This window comes from Ammospiza nelsoni, chromosome 14 (genome assembly GCF_027579445.1).
Source record: "Ammospiza nelsoni isolate bAmmNel1 chromosome 14, bAmmNel1.pri, whole genome shotgun sequence".
Taxonomy (NCBI): Eukaryota; Metazoa; Chordata; class Aves; order Passeriformes; family Passerellidae; genus Ammospiza; species Ammospiza nelsoni.
In genome coordinates this window covers 5,615,722-5,640,650 of record NC_080646.1, presented here as the reverse complement: position 1 = coordinate 5,640,650, position 24,929 = coordinate 5,615,722, and the positions used below count along the sequence as shown (strand labels likewise).

The window sequence follows — 24,929 nt, the reverse complement described above, 5'->3', positions numbered from 1 at the left end:
AAAACCTGCAGATCTGTTCAGCTGACTGTGAGCAGTTTGTATTTCAGGACATTTGTCAGATTGGTGACTCCAGTCCATATCTGCTGGACGGAGGAACTGAAATGTGAATAGCTCTTAAATCCTTTTAAAAAACATTACTACGTCTTTAAAGGGTTTATTGACACCTGCTGAAAACTTCTGGATTTGAGCTTTATGTGATTTTAATTCATGAGCCAAACGAGGAAATGGTATAATTCTGACAGCTGAATTAAAATACCTTTTAGTCAGTATTCACCAGAACTAAACATCCATGATTATAAACCCAGTGTTTTGTTGGTTAATTAGGGGCTAAGTAATCATAATTTGTGCACTTAACATTTACTTTGAGAATATGTGAATGGGGTAGGATAATGACAAGTGGTCAGCTTGATCCGTACTAAGCTATCCTGCCTGAAGCTATGTGTGCATGAAAGGAGGATTAAAAACATACAAAAACCCCCACGGTGGTAGCAGTGTGCAAAGGAGAAGCCAGTGTGGTTGGGCAGCAAGACCTGTAAATATGATTAAGGGAAGGTCTTTAAAGTTAACAATCTACCCCACCCTGCCTATAGCAAATATGCCCCAGATGAATCAGGCCCAGATAGTTTTTTATGGACTGCATAATGTGTCTGCAATTTTTCATGCAGCAGGTGTGCCATATTGAATCATAGAAAAGTGAATTTTAAATTGCTTCATCACGTGTCATCCTAGCTCAGCAATGATAATGTTCCTGTTTTGTGGAGCTTTCCTGATTGGATCACTTCCAGGAACTAGAATTAACAAAACCAGGTTTTGCTATAGTTGAGATTCTCTGAATTTCTGCAAATAAAATCCTGAACAGATCACTTATTATTGACCCCAGCAGAGTATTCCTATGCTTTGATTTTTGTCTCTTTTATTCAAGCTTTAAATAGTTACTGGAATCATAGTTTGTGGTTTTCTTATGATGCTGTTGCTGCCTGTGTGTAGGGACTTCATCTTTAGCAAACCAAAACCCCAGTGTTAAGGCTTTGGAAGTGCCAAAGTGTAATTGCCAATGCACATGAGTTAAATTTACAAACTTTACCTGATCTTCTCAGTGAGAAAGTAATGCTGTAACAGAAACTGGAGACAAGGTGCAGATTTGGAGTGCCAGGAGGCTGAAAACTCAGATGGTGAATGGAAAGAGAAACCTCAAAGGTGGCTCTTTCCTGTGAAAAATGACTGGCATTTAGAGATTGTGCTGGCATATGTTCAGTCCTTACAGTTGGAAAAAAAGGAAGTTTAAAGGAGTTTAAGGAGTCTTTGGGTTTGCTGCCATTTGTGTGCTGAGCATTTTGCTGTCATGACTTCAGGGGAGCAACGTGACTGGTTTTAGTTGTACTCATTGGCTTCTTCATATTTGAAGTACTAAATTATTGTCCAGGGTGAGACCCTCAAACACCTGACTTCACCAGGAGATTGCTAAGGGCTTTCTCTGTCTGTGTCCCTTCTAACTTTTTCAGTGTGGTGCGCAGCTCCAGGTATTTAAGTGCTGTTATTTTCTGCTCTTGCAGAAAATCAGGGCTGCTACTGGTGCAATTCCCTCATTCAGTGCTGTGCTGCAACACACCAAACTCTCTTTTCTTTAGGGATCTTCAGCCTCTTGCCTTTGGGAATTAAAAGACTGCAGAAGCACAGGTTCACTTTACCCGCAGATACACCCAAGCTCTGAGGCTGGCTTTTGCCATGTTACTGTTGGAAAGAGTAACATGCTGTAGTAAGGAGAAAATTAAAAAAAAAAGGGCGAACCAGTAGGTTTTTTTCCTGCTCAAATTGTCATCAGGGCATTTTTATGAATCAAAAATGTTCTGTTTGGGTTATTTTGGTAAATTGTTAAATAAAGAATCACACAGAGCTTTTAATAGACCTCTCCTCTATAGTCACTGAAATTTGATAAGAAGTGTGACAGTAATAGTAGTTATTTAGGGAAAAATTCTGGCACGTGGACAAGTAATTTGCGTATAGTCGCAGGCTGCTTTTATTGAAATATATGATTTAAGTGCTAGTAAAAGGCATGAGTTGATTTGGCCTCCAGTGGAAGTCAGTCTCTGATTTCCTTCCTAGGTTTGTTTTCCCTGAGAGTTATGGAAAGGGAGGATCTATTTCTGTGCACCTCTTGTTATAAAAATAAACCTTTTCTTGTGAGGGAGGTGAGCAGGGGCTGGAAGGAGAGAGTGAGGATTCCCAACAAGGACCAGCTCCCTCAGCGTGTCTGTACCTGCTTCTATCTTGATTTTGTGTTGTCCCTCATGTGAGCCCAGTTATTTTAGAGCTCTTTTTATCCCATTCTTACTCTGTATGTACTTACACCTCTCCTTCCCCTTACTGCTCACCAGCTTTCCCTCTCCCCCTGCTCCCAGGGATCTTCTGACGGGATTGGGAACAACGACACAAATGATGAACCAGATCCAGTCAGTAAGAAAGAAGTGTCCCAGCTGCTGGGGAGATCTCAGCAGATGGCACAGTGCCTTCAGGAGAAGGATCTGCCCCTCCAGGATCTCCCTTGGAGCCTGCTTTGAGGTGCACATCACCGCTGCAGGAAGCAGATCTCTGTGCACAGGTGTCCCTGGAGAGCTCTGCTGCCCAGCAGGTGTTGTTTGCACTGGAAAGATCATATCTGATTGCCCCATTCTGGTACAATCCCACAAATTTGGCTGGAAAGGTTGGAAGGGCCTTTTTGCTTGCACAGGTACAACTGCAAGCCACAATATTTTGAAGGAAGCTCAAAGAGTGGAAGGAACTTGTGAAATATGTTTGTAAAAATACACCCAAACACTTCCTCCTTCATTTCCTCTATACATACTCATCATTTTTCTTCTGTTTTAGAAAAGACAGAAGCAAAATGAAAGCAATACTTTCATAAGCTGGAGGCAGGTGCATGGTATTTTCTCAGTAACTTTCACTATCTGATGCTATTTTAAGATGCTTGTAGCAGCTGGTCGTTCTCTTATTTCTCCTAGTTACTGTCTGCTCATAAATGTTGAGAAAAAAGCCCTCCAGATTATGCAAAAGAGCCTCTAAGGAGTTAAAGTGGGCCTGTTCCTCTCTTGCTGCTAAGTGGAGGAGGATGTGTGCTTGTTTCATGTGTTTGTGAAAGATGGAACTCATCACGTTTGAGCCAGTTAAAAATCAAAAAGTGAAACATGGGATCTAAAAGAGCCTAAAACCCCATGAATCTGTGAAAAAATCCCAAACCCAACCAAAACCAACAAACCTCAAACCTAAAATAGAAAATATTACTTTAGATGCCTTTATTATCTGCATGTAACAAACAGGCTTTTCTTTAGGCTTTGTATTTACCCTGGATGTTACTTGTGATCTTCTGCAGAGACTGTAGATTTCTTTCATCCCACATCAAGAAAATAAAGCTGGGTTGTTTTGGATATCTTATTGCCATTGAAGCATGGAAAATTGTTTTTTATGAAGCACTTGTTCTAGTCTGGCTGACAGCAACAGGTCAAGTCTTCATTTTATTTAATATATTTGAGTTTAGCATCCTGCTACGCTCTGCAAATGAATCTGTTACAGCAGAGCAGGATCTGTATCCACAGATTGGCATCCTTTGAAGCCCTACAGGGAAGCTTAAGCTCAGTGGGAAGATTTGGAAGCTGCCCAAGCCATGACCCTGCTTTAGCAGCAAATCACCTGTGCAGTGAAGATTTTACCTGCACTGCATCAGTGCACTCCCCGTGATGCTTGTTAGTGCTAAAAATAATTCTAACACTGATTTCCCCTGGGTAATTAGCCTGTGCAGAGTCAGATTGAGATTAGATTCTTTTTTCTGGTGCCTTATCAAATTTAAGTCCAGGTATTTGCCATATGCTGCAGGGAGAAAAGGCTGTCTCAATTTGTCCATATTGTGCTCTACGGAATTCAGTGTCCCTTGCTGCCCTCTGGAATCACACCCAGCTCAGCTTTCCACTTGGGACTTGTTTTGTATTTTTTTCAATTTTTTTTTTCCATTTTTTTGTGGGGTTTTTTATTTATTTTATTGGAGTTTATATTTTTTTGTTTTGGGTTTTTTTTTTTTTTTTTTTTTTTTTTTTTTTTTTTTTTTTGCAAAGGGGGCACAATCCTTGCTTGAAGGTGTTGATGATCCAAGGAACATCCTGCCCCTGGTAAAGTATTCCCTTTTCTTGTAATAACTGGTGCTGGGTTTGGAAATATCCAGGGCAAACTGGTAATGCTCAACAAAGGGTTACTTGATTTGGATGATATTTTCTTATCTCTGTGGCTGTTGGTGCTTATCATAAAGCATTGCCAGATAAGGGACTGAAATAAGCCCTTATTGCAAAGAAGGAAGTGTTGGTTTCTTTACAAGAAGACATTCCATTCCTTGTAAAGGTTTATCTTTGGCTGTGTCTGAGCTGCAATGATATTAAAACCTGGGATACTTGGTATGTTCTGTTATAGAAATAACCATCCATGAAGTGGTTGTTCAGCCAGCAGAGAGTTATTTCCCTGATATTTTCCTTTCTCTCCCAAGGAGGAATTATTTCATTTATGGCTCCTAGAGCCGGAACACTCAATTTATAGCAAAAAGATAAAATAAAAATATGAAAAAAAGTCCTCAGTGCCTTTTCCCCCTGCTCTGTTATCACCTTCTTGTCGGCCTTGTTTCTCAGGGCACTGAATTCAGACGCTATAAACCTAATGGAGGTTATAAACTCATATTAGAACTTTCCATAGCCAAATACTATGTTGCATAAGGGAAATGTAATTATCTTTTCTTGTAATTTGTACAATGTCTCATGCATTAGGTTTTAAGCCAGTGAATGTGCCAGACAGGCAGAGATTGGGGTGAATATCCTATTCCAGAGCAGCCAGAATCAATAGAGGTTTTACACTGGGGGAGTTCCATTAGTTCCTTCCAATTTGAACCTGTGCTAATATGCATTCAAGTGAGGAGCACCTTCCTAACAGCCTCTGATGCGTGTGTTGGTAATTTCAGCTGCCATGGATTTAGGTGTTTATTAGCATTTAGTTGTAGCTGAAAACACACTGATTGAATTTGAACTTAAAGGTGGCTGGCATGCACGCTGACCCAAAGTTTTCACCTTCATTGGATAAACAAATGAGTACAAGGATTAATGGATTTAATTAATCTAGAGCTGTAATACTGCTGGAATGGTGCTCAGGTGTGTTTTTGTCATCTTGGCTGACTTTGAAGATGATGCTTCAAAAATATTAACCAGGAGCATCTTCAGTGTGCACGGGGCACTTCTAGGTGTGCAGGGAATGGTTCCATGGTGGAGAAAGACAATTTCTTCCATAATTCCAGAGTGTAAATCAATTTGGGTTTGTTCAGTTTATTTGCTTGGTTATATTGGCACTTCTATAATACTTTCAAAGTGTCTTGCAGTATTTCTCACTTGTGGCTTTGCTGGCTTCCTGTCAAGTCAGTAAGTGAAGTAGAATTGCAGGATGATTTCTCTAGGCTTTCAGTGGCATTTGAAATATCTCTTATAGCCACCTGCTAGAACATCTAAAAAATCATTTAGCTCCAAATATTATGTGAATTTAAGGAAGTGCATATGGAGTGTTTTACTGAAAGAAACCAAAGCACATTAAAAAAATTCTAAAAAATTCCAAGAACCATAATTAGAAGATACTTAAGGGAGAATAAAATGCTAGAAATATTTGTTCAGTCATAGTGAGCTATGACCAACTTTTTTTGTCTGTAATCCTTTCTGTCCCTATTGCCTCCAAAAGAGGAGGAGATGGCAAAATAAAAGGATGTAATAAAAATGACAGGTGCAATCAAAAGCAGTTTCTCTGAAGGAAGAGATTAAAGTATATGGATTCTTCTAAGCATTTGAGATTTGGCAGCATATTAAAGAGAAAACTGAAGGAGGTAGACTGAAAACATTATCTTTTTCTCGTTACCTAAGAACAAGGAGCCATTCAATGAAATCAAAAACAACAGAGTTAATTTGATAACAGGAAGTGTGTGTCTTTGAATGCTTTCTGTTAGCAGATTTTTGCCACAATGTGCCATTGAAAGGGGAAGAATAAAGAGGCCAAGCTTAGACCAATAATTTGGCAAAATGTGGGTTTTTTTTTCCCTGTGGTTGCTTAGGGAATATTTGGCTATACAGTTGGCCATGAACTTCTGAGGCTGAGGAAGGAAAAGGGAAAACTTCTGGCCTGTGGAGGATAAAGACTACATGAACAACATGTTGGTACCAAGGGCACACTTTCTACATGCAAGAGAGAATTTCTCTCTCTTCAAAATAAAGCATTTCTATTGATGCTGTTCTGTATGGAAGAGACAAGCAGAGGAAATTGATGTGGGAAGAAAGAAGAGTTGTCTGTGTGAATATGGGCTGGCCCCAGCAATCTTAGCTCCAGCACCACTGTGGAGAAGGGTGGTCCCCATTCCCAATGTTCCAGTGATCTCCCTAGAGAACATTTCTTGTCATGGTGGAGATCTGTATGAGTCTTCTTGAGCTGAGGAAGTGAAAAAGCAGATGGCTGATGTCAGAGTGCATTTGGCCTTCAGACTGTATTTACCCTTTTCTCAGATGAGAACACATTGTGTGTTTGTTGTTAATTGCATATCATAGCCATCATTTGAGTTAATTTATTTGTAAATACAATACTTATGTAAGAGAAGTTGTAGCTGCAGCAGCAATGTGGATGTAAAGGTCCAGAGGCAGAGTATGGTTAAACTTCCAGGCAATCCAGTGACCAGGGATGGGTTTATTTCTTCTGTGGCCTCAGTCAGACAACCTGCTGCTTCCTGTGCAGCAGATATCACTGATGTGTTGCTCCAGTGCAGGAGCTGTGAGGTGGCAGCTCAGTGGAGCCATCCCTGCTGTCTTGACAAAACCCTTTTAAATTTTATTTTAACAATTTGATTCCACTGTGTTGCTGCTGGGCTTGAGGAGGACTCTGCCCACTATGGGTTAAATGCAGGTAGATATCAGAGACTAGTGTGGGCCCTTTTAGAACGGGCATTTCTAATCAGCAACTGAGGCAATCTAACTGGGAAAAAGCATTTGACTTGGGAAAAGCAACTGGAAAAACCTACAGGAATAAATCTGCTCCTTGGTAACAAAATCTGAAAGCAAACAAAATAACAACAACAACGGCAGTGGGTCTTCAAAGTGAGAGAGGTGGAGAATAACAGGAAGGGAATGGGAAGCAGTAAGTGCCTTGGGAAGTGCATGTTGAGCTGGGCTCTGCCTTTATTTGCAACATCTTGGCTCCAGCAGGTTTCAGTGCAAGCAGGCGAGCCATGCAGAGAGCAGTAGCAGAAGAGGAGTTGTTTAAATGACTCCCAGCAGTGTGTTTCATAATGTTTTGTGCAAACGTGTTTAGCCCAATAACTTCTGTTGCTGGCAAGTGATGTAAAGCTGCCAGGGAGGCTGTGCCTGCCTTGTCAAGGTTTTATGGAGACAGGGAAGGGCCTCAGTGAAAGCTCTTATCTGGTGTGAGCAAATCCAGCCATGTCTCCTGAGGCTGTGCAGGGCATCAGGTGCTGCTCCAGCACAGGCATCTCTCCATTCCCAATCAAACTGGGCTGGCTTTTGTGTCTCTGCTCCTCCCTCTGTAAATCTGTTGTGGTTCTGCCTGAGTTCAGTGAGAAATACAAAAGAATGGTGGGCCTTTCTGTGTGAAATCTTCCTCTGTGAGGTTCAGAACACTGATTTTACATAGTGGTGCTGTAAGGAACAAAACCCCAATTTCAGTTTGTCCATGTGCACTTTGATATTGTGGCTGTGTCATGTTGATACATCTACACTAACATACATTCCTGTTTGGACACAACCTGTTACTGCCTTATGAATGCATGCAGTGCCATTAAGCTTATTCATTTATTGTGTTATAATAATGCGGATATTTTTTATTTGCTAATGTAAATGGGGAGGGGAGGATTGTGCAGCTTTGGTTAGAAAGCAATGCAGTTAGAGAATTTTTTTGTACATTGCTGAACACTCTGCAAGTGTGGCATGGTTAGTCATAAAGTTATTTAAATAAGTTATTAAGTAACTGGTTATGCAGCCTCATTCAAATTAATGAATGCAAGAGTAGATTTCTTTGAAAGCAGGCAGTAATTTTTCTTTGTGCATTAATCTAACAATTGTGTTTCTGTTGCCTTTCCTGGTGTTTTTCCTAGTAATCAGGAAAACATTGGGAAGTAATTTTTTGTTGATTATGCAATAGTTAGAAGGTAAACATGCTGTGAGTTTAGGAACAGCCCTCATGTAGTAAATGGGTGTATATTTCTGAGGATGTGGGTATGTACTGAAACCTCTGTGTGTGTGACTGTAAAGGAGCAAATTTGCAGGTTTCACCACCTTTTTTCTTACTGGGTTTTGATGATGATTTGACCACCTCTTTTCACAGAATAAGGATGATTGCTCAGCTGTTAACCACGGAAGAGTCTGTCTGTGAGGATATTCCTGTGCACAGAGGTGTCCCTGTTCCCTTACGATGCACATACAGTGAGTGATTTTATTTTAGCTCTTTTATTCCTGACCCTCCCAGCTGCGTAAATGCTCACTGTGAATCAGCTCAAAGATGAGTCCACAAGTAGGTTTTCAAAAGTGATCCACCCATCCATTTTTGTATTATTTTTCTCTCAATTGCCTACTCTACAAGGAAAAATAATTTTGCAGTTTTCACTGACAGTGGGTTAATGTAAGGGAGTGTGTTAATGTAAGGGAGTGTTTTGGGGTTCCAGTTGGGATTCCTCAAGTTCAATGTCCTCTCTTCAGCCTCAGCTACTTAGTTTTTACGTATCTGCCAGCAACGCATCCGGTAAGAATCTCTGTAGCCTTGGAAATAGTCAACAAAGCCCTACATGGCTTGGGAAAGTGGCAGCAGAAATGTCAGTGCCAGCTTTGCCAGCATGTTTTGTGTGCTTGCATTATCACGATCTAACTCCCGTCAGTAAGCTTTGTACAGAAACAGTTTCAAATTGGACAAATCTCAAGTTTTCACAAATCAGGGCTTGACAGAAGAAGAAATGTAATGTCCCCTCTTAGAAATAATGAAGTAGTGGGCAGGCGTTGCATTTTTGTGTAGGAATAAATACTGGCTCTGGCTGTTTTCCTCCTAAATAATCAAACCTACCCACCAGATTGTATTTGGAAGCACTTACTAATGTGACATGCTCCGTTTTAACTGTTCAGAGAAATGACTGAAAGTTTTTAAGATGAGACAACATGAATCATAGTCTTGAGCGGCTGTTCACTTTTGTGATTGACTTGCCTCCTTCCTACGTTCCTTTTAGTCACCCTGGGAATCGCTGAAGCTGTTCTGTGCAGGAGGCACTGCTGAGATTTCCCCTTGCAGCAATGGACTTGGACAAACAATCCGTGTGGGGATCCCTGAAGCAGAAGACGCGGCCATTCCTGCGAAACCTCAGCGTGAGGAGGACGAAGAAGAGGTCAGGCAAGATGCTGGAGAGGAAGGGCCGCTCCTTGGACCGCTGTCTCAGCGTGTCCGTGCCTGACATGCTGGAGGTGGACACTCTCATGGAAGAAGAGGAGGAAGAAGAAATTACCTACTCCAACGCTCAGGTGTTGTCGAGCTGCTCCCCCAAGAGCTTTTCCAGGTCTGTAGTGTCCCTGAAGAGCAGAAACACTTCGGTGAAGGCAGCGGGAGAGGACTGGCTGTGGGCATCACAGCAGAGGACGCGGACGGAGGTGACAGTCACCCCCCCAGACATGCAGGATGTGGGCAATCACCTGCTGTCCTCACGAGGAGCTGAGGCTGTGGGCAGCCCCGTGTCCGAGGGGAAGAAGAGGAGATCCAGCGAGGACCTCTTTGAGCTGCTGCAGAGCTCCCGGCTGAGTGCCGCGCTGAGTGACGAGGGGACAGAGGTGGGTGCTGGAGCAGCAGCGAGGCTCAGCCGCCACCTCCTGTGGGCTCCTCGTGCTTCTCCTTCATTTTCTGGGTTAAAAAGGGATGGAGGATCCAACCAAGGCCAGGCTGGCCGGGGCTCTGAGCAGCCTGGTGGAGTGGGAGGTGTTCCTGCCCATGAGGTGAGCTTTAAGATCCTTTCCCACCTGCACCATTCTGTGAGGAGGGGGCTCTGTTCAAGGAATGAATGAGCAATGAAAGTAAGCCTAAACTTTACATGATGTACACATTATTCAAGACTAGTTCAGCTGTCCTTCCTGTCAGTCTGGAGCTGCAAATAACAGTGCTCCAATTTTTTAGTTCTTTTATTATTCTTCTGTTATTTTTAAAGATACCTGAGATTTTTCAGATCTGTTGGAATTGCTTCCTCAAATCAAAAGTTGTTGCAGTTCTCTGAGCTCAGAATTGAGGTGCTGATACATTTGCTTTCTAGTTAATATAATTACCAGGATTGCTATGTGGCACTATCAATTTTCCATCCACCCACTGAAGACTCTGATGAAGGCAATAGGTGAAAGACAGCTGTGAGCAAGGTGAGCTCTGCCTGCACCTGGAATTAACCAAAACAAACACAAGACGGGGAACAGAACATGTAGCATCATTCTCAGGACTGTTTTTTGGGTTTTTGTGATGGTGATTTGAGGAGGTGAAAAACTAAAATGTTTTCTCTGCGCTGTCTTGTCCCCGTTTCCTTCCCCCTGCTCTGTGCTCAGTATTTGTGTCTGGACATAATGTCCCAGGAGGATCAGAGACCAATACTGTCATGAAACTAATTCCTGCCTGCCCTGAGCAAACTGGGAATCCTGAGGAGCTCATTGATATCTTCATTATATAGACAGTAGGTGAAGATTGTGGCTGCAGGAAACACTTCAGGAAAAATTTGTTTTAGTTAGATTTTGCGGAAGTATGTCTGCTCCTGTTGAGTTCTCTCTGGGAAGGTTACATTTTGAACTTTCTGAGGCCTTTTTCTCATTACCTGATTGTTGCAGTTGTGGGAGATGCCTCTGTAGTCGTTCAAGATGCCAAAATAGGAAATGGGCGTTTTTTGTTTCAAGTCTTCCCTTGGGAATAGGGATTTCTCAGGTTAATTGTTTTTTAACTTCACCCTCAAAAGGATGATTAGCACTGATGTGGGGAAGGTGGTCCTTTCTGATATAAACTGCTTGTTTTGCATCTCAGAGACCTGTGTATTCCTACCAAATGGGTGTTAGCTCCCGGTCTGTTGTGATGCAGAGTGTCAGACTGGTAGTTACTGACCATCACTTGTGGTTTAGGGTTGCTAAATTGTTCACAAATTGGTTTCACCTTGCTAGAGTGTTCATTATTTTGAGGGCTACTTAAGAAAAGCAACTGAAATAGTACAGGGCTTTGTTTCTCTGCTCAAACATTACTCAAAGTTGTAGCACTTCACTTGGTATATGGTAAATATATGAACTCTAGTTATTTTGGAAGTTTTTCCAGGTTGTTTTAATGATAGCAGCAGTTTTTTCCTGCTGCTGCATGCCAGAAACCCTCATCTAAAATCTGCCTCAGCACAACGAAATTAATACTAAGTCCTACTTTGATTTTGGGTGAACTGAGTGTTCTAGGAGAATGAAGTACCTGTATAGTAATGAAACAGTTTAACCTCAAGTCCAGTTTCATCCAGATGCACAATCCAAGTCTGACTTATTTTCTGCAGCACTTACCTCTTTCAACACTTACATCTTTACAACACTTACAACTTTCCCTAAATGTGTGTTTCTGTATTTGCTGGTGTGTGTAAATCATTTGGTATTCACTTATATGGCAAATCATCTCTCTGTGTGAATATGCTTCCTTACTGTAATCTGCCTCCAGTGCAATTTATAAAGATCTTTCTCCTTGAGAATAAAAGGAGAGAGTGAGGCAAAGGAAAGTAGAAATAAGGAGAATTGAGCAAATTTAATTACATTGAATCTGGTGCAAAACAAATTCGATATTGGAAGGTGTCCATGGCAGGGAGAGTGGAACTATTTGGTGTGTAAGGTCCCTTCCAACCCAAGACTCAATATTCTATGATTCTGTGACAACCTCAATATTCAGCTTTGCTTGTACTTAATTGAATAATTACTGGGTTTGTACTGTGTGTAAAAATACACGTGTGTGCCTGGGATGGGAGTAGTTTGTTACAGAGGATTTTGGTCCCTGAATGCTGGGTGGGGTTGCTCTGAGGAACACAAGAGTTCCCATTGTTCTTGTGTGAGCATCACTCCCTGCCCAGGGAGGTAAATCAGAAGGAAGGCAGATCCCTGGAACAAAACAAACTAAAAAAAGCAGAAATGTAGGCTGAGCTCCTTTCCCCCCTGAATTGCTTGTCACATGCCACCTACTCATTTCCTGGTTGTCTTTGGCCACCCGATACCGTGAGATCAGCGTGTGCTTGTGGTTTTCTCACTTGTGTGAACTCCCCTGCAGAGCTCAGCACAGCCCATCTTCACCAAGGCTCTGCCCAAATACCATTTTCCCATTTGTTGGCTCTCTGTTCCCCATTGCACCCAGCTAGGCAAGGCTGAAGAAGCAGGTGAAGTTGTGTTGAATCCCTGCGTGATTCAGGTTGTAAAGGGTTCCTGTAATGCCTTTTTTTTTTTTTTTTTTGCCATTGGGTTTTGTCCATGGCCACGCTCATTGCTGAAGTGCTCTGATATCTCTTTATCTCCTTGCCAGCACTTTGCAGTGAGTCACTGTCCTGGTTTAGGGCGAATTTGGGCAACCCAAAGCTTTGTCCTGTTGCATATGCACTCAGTGGTTTTGTATTTTGAATAGTTCTGCAGAAACCAAGGGGAGGCAGAGGTGGGAACGCTTGTCAAGAAGAACTTTCAATTTATGTATATTCATACATCTACTCTTGCTTGATTTGTTTTCATGCAAATATATTTGGGGCTGTGACCCCCCCGGGTGTGCCCACTTTTGTTTAAAGTTGAGAAGTGTCACTGTAGTTTGATAAAATCAAGGTTTCAGGACCATGTTTTCACCAAGACTTTTATCTGTATTCAGTGATCTCAGTGCAGTTAGCTACCTAGAGTAACAGTAATTTATATTATGTGGAGCTAAAATTGAAAGAACCCAAGTTTTTCTATTTAAAATGATAATTGTTCAATATCGGTGGATGTAATGCAAGTAAACAAAAAACAGAATAAAGACAAAATAATAATTTTGAGGGTAATTTTAAAATAAATTATATCAAGCTAGCCAAGGCAATACCTCTAAAATTATAATTTCGATGCAGTTCTTTGAACCCGTTAGTGCCGTGTAAAATAAGCTGTAAAGAGGGACCATTACCAGTGCCAATGATGGTGCCTGAAGGAGATTCCTGTGAAGCCAGAGACTCCAAGAAACACTAAGTTTAATGCACATGAGTGAGATTTTATGCATACTAGTCAGAAAATTCAAAGTTAGGGTTCCCATAGCAGCTGTAACTCAGCTCCATTGTGTGAGAAAATTCTTCTGCCGCTCTTTATGATGATAATTTTTCCACTTTTAATGTGTTTTTGCAAGGTGGCCAAGTTATGATTACTGTGGGAACCATAAAGTTAGATTTTTGTCTGTCGTGCAAGGGAAATCTTCCTTGCAATGCTGGATTGCTGTACTTCCTGATATCTAATATATGTATTTGCAGGAAGAGGAGGGAAAGAATTACACAAAGGGTATTTATGTTTATTTCAGCATGTCAATACAGCTAAGATTTATGTACTTTGGTGTAGGAGCTGGTTGACTTTTAAATGTTTCTGTGATGCTGCACACAATGCTGCTCTCATCGGAGAGGTTTGGATGTTCCCACCCTTTCACGGAGGATCGAATTCCACCTTGTGTGCATTTCTGCAGACAGAAACTGCCCTTAGCATAAATCTTTGTGTTTGAACGGGCTGTGGTTGCCCTGCATCAGACCAGAGGAGTTTCCCAGGCACTTTGGTCCTCTTCAGCTGAAATGATGGTCATGGGCTCTTGGAGCAGCCAGGGGAGCTTCAGAGATGTCCTGGGCGATGAATCACTTCAGACGGGCTTGAGGTTGGGCCACTCTACCCTCAAGGTGTTGGATGAGTCAGTATTTAGGAGGAAGTGTTTGACTTCCTCTGCTAAAAAATCCTTTGGATCTTCCAGTTATTGCAGCATGTTTCTCGTATTTCTATTTTCTCTTTTGTTGTGGTTTAACCCACCAGGCAGCAAATATCACATTTTCTCTCTTACTCCTTGCTCAATGGGAACCATCATATGCAAGAGAGAATTGGGGGTTAAAGGTAAAATTTATGAGTCCAGATAAAGACAGGAAAGGGCAGAAAAGGAAGAATAATAAGGAAGAATGATATTATTATTTTAATAATATTTAATGTATTATAAAGATATTATAACACAAAAATCTAAAAAAATTAATTATATTAATTATACATGTTATATGATATTTTAAAATAATTAATATTTTGATAGAAATGATACAGCAGTTAAAGTATTCAAAACAAGTGAGCACAGTGCAGTTGTTTATCACCTGTTGACTGATATCCAGCCAGTTCCTCAGCAGAGGGACAGTAATTGTCCAGCAACAACTAAAAACATCAGTGTGTTATCAACATTTTTCTCACCCTAAATCCAAAACAGAACACTGTACCAATTGCTAGAAGGAGAATTAACTCATCCAAAACAAGGACACCTTTCCCTTTGACAATTTTTTTTTAACTTTTCCTCTGAGCAATTTAATTTTAAACTCAAACCAAACAAAAAAACCCCACCCAAACACCAAACCAAGTTAAAAAACTATTTAAAAAACTTTAAAGTGGAACTTGCTTTTTGTGTGGTGAAGGAGAAATTGTGATCAAGTGAGAACAGCAGGCTGCCAGACACAACAACCTTCAGACATCAAGAGAGTTTGTGATAAGAACCTTCAGCACCCAGCGCTGGGGAGGAGAAGAAGAAATTTATTCCTAGCTGGAAGCAGGCACTTATTTTTCCTGGATTAAACTCAAGAGCAGTTACTGTAAAACAGGAAAAAGAAATATATATTTAAATTATCTATAAGCGTAAGTAAGAGAATTTCCTTCATTACATGTATGTAATCTTGACTGATGCTAGGAGCATTTACTTTCCTGTATTGTTGTCTAATTCATTGTATGTTTTATTTTATAGTACCCATCTGGAGAAATGGATTTTGACTCTTCCCTATCATCTCAAAACTTTGATGACCAAATGGTAAGTCGTGTCATTTTGAAGCTTGATCAGGAACAAAATTTATTTTAGATTTAGGTTCTTTGCTTCTTACAAATTCAAAAACTCATCTGGTGAAGAGCCTATCTGGAGATTTGCCTAGAGTGTGTTGAGATTTTTTTTGTGGGGGTGTTTCAGTTTGTGGGGGATTTGTTTATTTAGTGGTGGGTTTTTTTTGGTTTTTAGTAGTTTAAAGTGGTTGTTAATGTTTTAAATAAACCCAAATGTTCTGGATTTTTTGAAGAACTCTATAATATCTATATTGTACTGGTAACTGGTGAGAGCAGCAGAATAAATACGCAAATAACAGTGTAGGAACAAACCAGATTAAAGTAAATACAAGAAGTAACACAACTGTAGGCTTTGACAGATAGCGAAATCAGTTTTGGGGCAGTGTGAAGAGGCACTGGCAGTTCTGACATGTTATTCTCATGTAAAACATGTTTGCTTTGTGGATGAACTTCTCTACCTTTGCCCTCTGATAACCTCTCAAGTGCTGTCCAGAGCTGTTTTCAGCAAGTGTTCCAGCTGGAGGATGATGCTGAGCTGTGTAACCCTGTGGCAGCACCTCTGAGGAGCAGAAATGCTCTCGAGTTTGCTTCTGCTAAAGCTCACAACCAGCACTGCCTGCCACTGGCCTTCTCTCTTTTGGAGCTGCACAAAGAAGTGCTGTGCTCTCCTCTCAGCAGCTCTGTGAGATCTGTTCTTCCTCCTGAGCTTATCAGGTGGATACAAAGGACTTTCAGGGTCTCTTCCAACTTGAGAGATGCTCTGAATGCACAAGAAACAGCTCAGAAAAAATGTGCTGAAAGGATTTGGAAAGCCTGTGCATGCGTTTGTGATTGTTATATCACCACTCATTTTCAGGTAAAATCCTTGCTTTGTTGAACATATTTGATGCTGATACTTAGCTACTTGCCTAGGGAAGGAAAGCCTGGGAAAGAAATATTTTTTTCTTTTCCCTCTTTTTTTCTTTTACTTTTTCTTTCTGTCAAGGATTGCCCTAAGGACAGAGCAGAACTTTATCTCTGCAGCAGCACTGGGAGCACACCTGCCTAGTTTATGATCTGCTTCCAGAGGTGTGTGACTGATTCCTTTGTTCTCCTTAGGCTCTGGAGGAAGCCAACGACTGCCTGAGTGAGCTGCCCAGCCCCTTTGCCTACCTGCTGACCATCCACCTGAAGGAAGGCAGGAACCTGGTTATCAGGGATCGTTGTGGTGAGCCCCACCTTCCCTCTGGCTTCCTGCAGAATTCTCACACTTTATCACTTTGTTCACTCCTTTATCACTGATCTGTTTGGCAGCAAGCTGGCTGCTTATAGAGGAGGGCAACGAGGCTTGGAGCACAAGCCATATGAAGAACGACTGAGGGAGCTGGGGTTGTTTAGCCTGGAGAAAAGGAGACTAAGGGGCGACCTCATCACTCTCTACAACTTCCTGAAGGGCGGCTGTGGTGAGCTGGGGGTTGGCCTCTTTCTCCGGGCGACAACAGATAGAACAAGAGGACACAGTCTCAAGCTGCGTCAAGGGAGATGCAAGTTAGAATTAAGAAGGAAGTTTTTTACAGAAAGAGTGGTCAGATACTGGAATCATCTACCCAGTGAGGTGGTGGAGTCATCATCCCTTCGAAGAGTTCAAAAAAAAACTGGATGTGGCACTTGCTGCCATGATCTAGTTGAATTGTTAGAACATGGGTTGGACTTGATGATCTTATAGGTCTCTTCCAGCCTTGAATTTCTGTGATTCTGTGATTATCAGCAGTGCAAGGAGCTGTGGCCTCTGTGTCTCTCCTGTAGGTCAGAGCACTCAGAGGTTGGGTTTATCCACCCTGGAAACTCAGGGGAGGGAGCTGCCCTCTGCCTGTGCAGCTGCAAAGCTCCTTCTTGGCTGCCTTTAGCACCTGGACCCATTCAGGAGCTGCAAGAATTCTATTTGAGCTTGAAAAAAACCTCCAAAGAATAATTGGAGGTTCATTAAATGATAGAGCTGCTCTTAGGAGTGCTTTTGGGGTTATCTGCAAAGATGTTGATAAAAGGAGGAACCACAGGAGCACATCTGTAGGCCAACAATCCTCTCTAACCTGGCCTGTGACTGAGCAATGACAGCATCCTAAAAACCCAAAACCCACCCTCAAATGACATATCAAAGAAATTGTAAAAATATTTGGGGAATTCCTGGAAAAAAGTGTGAAAATGCCTTCCCTTAACCTGGCTTTTATTCAGGATTTTGAAAGAGGGAGTAGAAATACTTGTGAGCAGCCAGTCACTTGCTGTGGAGGGAGAGCTGCCCTGCCAGAGGCTCTGTGCAGCCTGTAGGACCCCGAGGCAGCAGCTGTGGTGGGACCTTCCATCTGAAGCTGTCAGAGAGCTCTTCCGTGCATCCAGGCTTGATTTCATATTTTTTTTTTCCTGCATGTGGAAACAGTTCTGGTAGTTTTGTCTTGCAAAATGTCTGAGCAGCTTCTTTTGAGGTGAAGCCATGGGCTTTATTCATTTGGTTTTAAACAAAATAAGCTTGCACAGCCTAAAGGCCTGTGAAGGTTGAAGGTTTGCACCTGGAGGGACCTGTCTGATTTCACATGAAGTGCTCATTGGGATTTCTCTTGTCTGATATCTCAGTTAACTTTTTCCATATTGGTTTTTCATGGCTTCCCAAAACAGTAACTTTTGGTTGAGTGTATGCTTGCTTTTCCTACCATATTTTGGAAGAAGTGAACCAGTACTTAGATTAAGATCTTTATGGTTATACAAAAGCCTGAATTTCCTAACTGTAGCAGTTCATCAGATTTTACTGGCAGGCTGCACAAGCCAGGACACATCCAACTGCTCCTAGGAAAAAGATGCTGGAAATGAGCAATTCCAGCACAGAAGTATTTCTAGAGAAGACAGAGCACACTTTGCTCTAGGCTGTGTTTTGTTGTGTAAGAAAGCAAATGCTTGTCTTAGTAAAGCATTGGACAGCACAGGGAAACAACATAAGGGGGGAAAAATCCCTTTTGATGAGTCTCTGTTGCTTTGTGGCAAATGACCTCTCATTTAGTAAACTGAATATGTGAGGGGATGCTTCCTTTAGTAAAACTGCTGCTTTTTATTGCACAGGCAGCAGGAGGGGAGGAAACAGAGCCGTAATGATTATTCATCAGTCACCACCATGCTGCAGTGGTGGCTCCTTAAAAAAATAAAAAGCCCACAGTGGGTGCCCATCATTTCAGGCCTCTGCTGTCACTCTGGTTATGTGACATCTTTGTGTGATGCTGGGGCTTGACCTGCAGCCACTGGGTTTTCTCAACGTGCCTTTGAAAGTGGGAGGTTGTCAGCTCTGCTCATCTCTTCAGTGTGAGAAAGCCCCAGAGATAACTTGTGGGCTGGCAGTGTGAGACTTCCCTCCTCTCCCCCCACCCTGCTGCTGGTTAGAGCTGCTCTGCTGGGCTGTATCAGTGTCCTCTGAATAATTTAAATTTAGCAAATATTCACACAGACCGAGTGGAGAGTTTATGCCCCAGCATCTTTAGCCTAAAGAAGGTTTAAAATAAGTCTTGTAATTTTCCTAAATTTTAATTTTAATTTAGTATGCAATCAGCGATTTATCTGGGAAAAAATCTCAAAGCAGTCGTCAAACCAATCAGTTTATATTTTTTGAGAGAGTTTCTTTATCTACATAAAGATAAAGGAAATGGTGTTTAAGATTGGTGTCCTGCCTTCTTCTCATGTTTGCACTTTCCCCCATAATTTTATTTTACAACAGTTTAAATAGCTCAGGCTTAGCGGCTGCAGTGTGGGTGGGTGATGCCCTCTCCTGGCAGCTGAGTAAAGTCTCTTGTGCTCATGTTCAGTCTGTTTCTGCCTCTGTTTTGTCCCAGTGTAAGTATTTATCTGTGTGTAAATGTAAAAATAAATCTAAGCTGTGTGACCGAGGAGAGATATTTCTGACATTTTAAATATTGCTAAAACCATCCTGGCACTACTCATCAAATTCACAAATTCCCTGAATTTACTCATTGTATGCTTAAGTTATTAATTGGGAATAATTATGCTTGGCCAAGCAAAGGTGAGCAGGAGTTCCACTTAAAACTGCAGACTTCACTTTTTTCCAACTTTCCCAGTATTTTTTCCTGACTCGTTGCCTCACTACTCTTTCCAGGATATGTTCCCTTTGGTGTGATATAAATTCCTCCTTCACTTTACCAGATTTTCATTACATTTTTTTTCCTCTTCATAATATTAATCCTGTTAACATCTGCTCTTTCCTATTTTTTCCTTCACTTTTTACTTCTTGCATTGCTTTTCATCTGTCTCTTGTGTCTCTCTAGTCCCTGACTTTCTGCAACTCTTCTCCTTGTACTGCTCTCTATTGAGGGGCTGCATCAGCTCAGGACACTTGTTCAGAGATGCATGTGCTTCCTCTAAATTGCACAACAATGTAGAAGAGAAAAATAAAACAGTTTCAGTGCTTTCTTCTCCTCTTTTATCTATTTTTGAAGGGTAAGTGAAAGAAAAAGCCTCTGTACAGCAACACCCAACATATGTGCCCCAGCCAAGGAATCCAAGTGCTGCTAGAGTAGGATCTTAGTTCTGGTGGAAGGTAGAGAAGCTCCAAACCCCTCTTTTTTGGGTTTAAATCAGTGTCTTGTCTAGGGATGCAGGATGAGAGAGGTGTTACCTGTTGGTCCTCAGCTTGCTTGGAGTCTGATTTACTTGCTTACAGTCTCACCCAGTCACAGAGCAGAAACTGCCTAAGCAGATGGTAAATTTGGCATGTTACCTCTGTGCACCTTTGGGGCCCATGTTAGGCCGTCCATGGTTCCTACATTTATATTTCTTGTAGGGTCTGAGCCAAACGTTGAAGGTTATGTGTGTGTGTGCATACACAGCACCAGAAGTTTGATTTTTTAATATATTTTCTATGGCATTATTATTACTAGATGTGTTTCAGTGATGGCAAGGAGTTTGCATTTGTGTAGTTTCAATACTGCAAGTAGTAAGAAAGCAGAAATGTATTTTTTTGATGAAAAATCTGTGGAGCACTGCAGCAGCTTGGCAAAACAGAGAGATGGTTATTCTGTATCTCATTTGGCATTAAAAAAATATCACTGGTGCTCTAAGTGTTGGCATCTTGTCTCACCCTTAGTGGTTTTAGGGCCTTGTTGACTGTTGTTTTGTCAAGTCCAACTTCGTGCTTTGAGCTGGGAGAGGCTGGATCCCATTTCCACCTGCTGGTTCACCTTCACAGGGCAGGGTGATGCCTTGTGGTTGTTTGGGTCAACCTGAAGAAATCTCCAGGGTCCTGCTCCCCTTTGGCACTGGGATGCTGTGGCTGCGCATGTTGCTCCTGGTGGAGTCACCCTTCCAGAGCAGTGAACAAAGGGATGCCACAGCTGCAAGGAAGGGCTGCCTTCCTTCAGGTGGCAAACCCAGCTCTGCTGCTGTAAGAATAAACAGAAACTGGGCTTTGAGTGTCTGTGAGGGTGAGAAGCCCCTCCCATTTCCAAAGCCTGTGCTCTTAAAGTTCATTTTTCATCTGTTAAACAGTGCAGTTACAAGAGACACAGTGCTTGGTGTCTTTTTTCTTTTTCTTTCCCCTTTAACCACATGTTCCAACCTGAACTTTGTGTGTGTCTCTTTTCTACCTGGTTTTGTGTTTTGTAGATCTTTTTTACGGGACCTTTGTGCCCCATCTCTGTTTCTTCCTTTCAGGTTTCATTGGTTTCCTGTTGCTGCACTTTGGTTTTCCTCTCATGATGGAGGCAGTGTGAAGGGAGCAAGGGGAGGAGATGCAACACCTCCATGGGTGCATCATGCTTTCCTTGTCCTCAGCACATCATCCTCTGCTCTCACATCTCACAGCCCCCACTGCCACAGGGTCCTGGGGGGCTCCCTGTGAGCTGTGCCAGAGATCAGCCTCCCAAGGACAAAATAAAAGGAAAGAAACTTGTAGAATAACATACACTTTTAACTTCCAGCAGCAGTGAGCCTGCAGGAACCCACCAGTCATAGCTCTGGGCTATCCAGGAGTTAGACCTTGGTGGTCCCAGTGGGTTTTACCAAACTCAGGGTGTTTTATCATTCTGCGTTTCACTGCCTGGGTCTGTGCTGATACCAGAGTGCTAGAGGAAGGGATGTGTGTGTGCTCTGCTGGGTATTTGTCAGCTTAGAGCAAGTAATTGTTTGGAAAGCAAATGCTCAGAGCAATTAGGCTGAATTGCTCTCTGCAAACATGCTGATTAATTTAGACTTTCTCTGTTTTCAGGGTATCTGCAATTAGATCATTAGGCCTTCAGATTTATTAATTATTGCCATGTATAAGGCAACTTCTCACATTTCATTTTGAAAGGCGTAATCATGGCTAATTTACAAATGCTGAGAGTTTGGATGGTGCTGAGCACTCGTCTGGATGTTTTCTCTGGATGTTTTTTGGATTTTTTTTTTGTATGTGAACAAGGGCTTGTGCTGGGAGTGTCTGTCTGTGCTAAGCCCAGTTTCTGGAAGTGCAAAGTCCCTGAAACTTTGCCCTTGGGCACAGTGATCCCTGTGAGCATCCTGCCTGCACTGGTGTGGGAAAGGAATGCCCTGATATAGGAACCTCAGAAAAACAGAAGGAGTTCAAACAAAAGCAGTTTCTATGTCTTTCCATTGTTGTAATGTTAATTTAGGAAATGTTGGAATGACAGCATAGGAAGAGAATATTTGGGCCCAGAGAACACCCTGTGACTCTTCTTGTGTCAGAATTATAGTTTAAAAAATAGATTTCTTAAACTGTTCTAGCTCCATCAGTTGTCAGAGCTGAGTCTTGGGGGACACCTGCCTGCTAACCCTGCATCTTTCTGGGACCTTGTAAGAAGATTTTTATTTGGGTGAAGATTCAGATTACAAGAAACAAAGGCTGAGTTGGGGTTGTTTAGCAGAAGAGAAAGCTCCAGGGAGCTCTTGGAGCCTCTGCCAGTGCCTAAAGCAGTGTTCAGTTGGACTAATTCTTACTAAATACAATTCTGTGCTTTATGTCACATGTCCCTAATGTTTGTCACATCAGTCCCTTCACTTTTTTTTTTTGGTGTTTCTGAAGTGTCTTGAATAGAAAGTGCTATGTCTGCATCTTTCATTCTATTAAGTTCAGGCAATTTTTCCCCTCCTTCACCTTCCCTTAAACTGTTTGCACACTTTCTTCACACTTCTCTGGTCTTTTTGGTTTATTGGTTTTTTTGTGTTGGATTTTTTTTTTTTTTTTTTTAGGTTTGTGTGTATTTTTCTTTTTCTGGTTGGTTTTATTTTCCCTTGGGGAACCTATTGGGACTGCTTGTTTCCAAGCAATGTTTCATTTCCATCTGGCCACGTAAAACTAGCTGGGGACAAAACTTTCCAAAATCACCTGAATTTCCTGCCAGCAGAATACTTTTTTTTTTCTGATTTCCCCTTTAAGCCTTGATCTCGGCTGTTTCTCTGCAAGGATGTAGTGGTTTTCCACTTAAAAAGAAAAATGTGTGTTCTATTTTAGAATGTCTTTTACTCCTTGTCGTAAATAACTCCAGTAATTCTATTTCTAGGAAGATTTTCAGATATTTATTCTTTACATGCCTATAAAATAAATCCTTAATTTCCTTCTTCAGATTAAAATTTAGTTTTTTAACCAAAACTTAAGATGGTCTAGGTTATATTTCACACTGCTCTTTGATTTTTTCAAGATTTTAAGGCAATTTGGTGGTCATTTTTATTTATTTATTTATGGAACGAGACTTGTTTCATATGCTACATTTCCAGTAAGTTTGCTCTCATAAAACAGTGTGTGGCTTGAAATTATATTGGGTCTTCTGGGTTTGTTGGGTTATTTTTTCCCTCGTTCTGAAGCAGTGGATGTGATCCACCTCTCGGTAGCTGCTAGAGGGCAGCAGTATCCATTCAAAAACACCTTTAACAGTTTAGCTTCTTGGGCTACTAAACCCTCTCCTGCTGCTCTGTCCCAGCAACTTTTTGCTCACTGAAAATTTCTCAGTTTTAGGTGATGTCTGGTCTGCCTGTACTCATTGCTTTTTAGTGCTAGTGGAAGAAAATAGAAATTATATTGGTATTATGCAAAGGAATTCCAAGGAGCATCACTGTCAAGATGAATGTTTTTTTCTCTCATGGGGGAAGAGGCCTAGATGATGAATGATTTTTTTTTAAGAGGTCAGCTTTCATTTTAACCCTTTATTTTGGTTTGCTTTAGGCTGAGAAGTAGATTACCATGTATTTTTATATATATTTTGTCCATATATTTTATGGTGTGAGCCATCTACTTGTTTCACTGTACAATATACAAATTAACCTCAGAGCACCTTGATTTTCCCACCAGAGAGATATTTTTGGGGGCAAAATTCTCAACTGGTTTAACAATAACCCATTCCCCTGTTGATACTGCTACTGATGTGAGTGAGACCTTGCTTTCAGAAGAGCCTGCATGCATGTGCTTAAAAGTTGTTGATTCAGTTGCCTTCACTAGGAAATGGATGCTAAAAAGCATTTTTTTTTTAATTGGTCTGGCTTTTTCAGTAAATTATCCATTTCTGTCACAGTTAAAAGAAGATTATAAACAAAAAACCCCTTTTTTAGACTGGTTCATCTCTAACATCACCAGGCTCTTTTCAAAAAAAGTTATGTTTTTCTGCCTAGATTGTAGATTGTCTCTTATAAATAGCTTTTAATAGACCCAGACGTCTTTCTGAGCTTGAATCCAGAAGGCTTCAAGCCCTGAATTCAAATGCAGTCAGTAATTTGCAGTCTGTGCTGTTCATCCCATCAGAAGAGGCTTGCCCACCTGGCTTATTTCTCATTCCCTGTCAACTATTTTGGTCACCTAGATGCAATCTGAGGTGTCTTAAAGGAAACCAGAACCAGACGCTGTGAGCAGAGAGGCTATGTCAGCATCTTGGGACTGACCTGGGGCAGCCTTGGGGGCCATGGTGCCACTTCTATCCTGACTTTTCTTCACCAGCTTCACCCCAGTGACCACCACTAACCCCCAGGTGCTCTGTGTCCCCTCACCCAGGTGACAATCCAGCTGCTGGGTGGCACAGAGCTGCCATCCTGCCATTTATAGGACGTGGCAGCTGCGCTCTGGTGCCGCTTGGGACCGACCGGGGGTAGGCCCTTGCTGCCACATCCATCCTGACATTTCTCTGCCAGCCACCCAGCTCCACTCCAGTGACCACCACCACTTCTCAGGTCCTCTCTATCCCCCCACCCAGGTGACAATCCAGCTGCTGGGTAGCATGGAGCTGCCATCCTGCTGTTTGTAGAACGTGGCAGCCACGCTTGGGACCGACCTGGGGCAGGCCCTGTGGGCCATGGTGCCACGTCCATCCTGACATTTCTCCACCAGCTTCACCCCAGTGACCACCACCGCCTCCCAGGTCCTCTGTGTCCCCCCACCTAGGTGACAATCCAGCTGCTGAGTGGCACAGAGATGCCATCCTGCCGTTTGTAGGACACGGCAGCTGTACTCCCATGCTGCTTGGCCCCCAGGGCCTGCCACTAGTTGGTCCTGTGCTGCCATGTCCATCCTGACATTTCTCCAGCAGCTTCACTCCAGTGACCACCACCAACCCCCAGGTGCTCTGTGTCCCCCCACCCAGGTGACAATCCAGCTGCTGGTGGCCGTTTGCAGGCCGCGGCAGCTGCACCACCCCGTCCTTCGCCCGCCTAGTTGAGATGTCACCCCCGTGACAGCCCGACAGGCGAGCACCACAGGACTCCCCACCACAATTATTTTCCCTCACAATTAACACCGGTGCTAACTTGACACCTTTGCCTTGTTTGGCTTTTGTAAGCCGCCGT

At 42.2% G+C, this 24,929-nt stretch overlaps 1 protein-coding gene across 1 annotated transcript in view; it reads left to right on the top strand.

Annotated features, from left to right (window-relative positions):
* MCTP2 (multiple C2 and transmembrane domain containing 2) overlaps window positions 1-24,929 on the top strand; it is a 117,827-nt gene that overhangs the window by 6,128 nt on the left and 86,770 nt on the right. Inside the window, exons 2-5 of the mRNA XM_059482272.1 lie at window positions 8,392-8,489; window positions 9,281-10,034; window positions 15,049-15,111; window positions 16,236-16,344. Coding sequence (XP_059338255.1) covers window positions 9,345-10,034; window positions 15,049-15,111; window positions 16,236-16,344 — 862 coding nt within the window. The 5' untranslated portion in view covers window positions 8,392-8,489; window positions 9,281-9,344. The remainder of the gene's footprint in view (window positions 1-8,391; window positions 8,490-9,280; window positions 10,035-15,048; window positions 15,112-16,235; window positions 16,345-24,929) is intronic.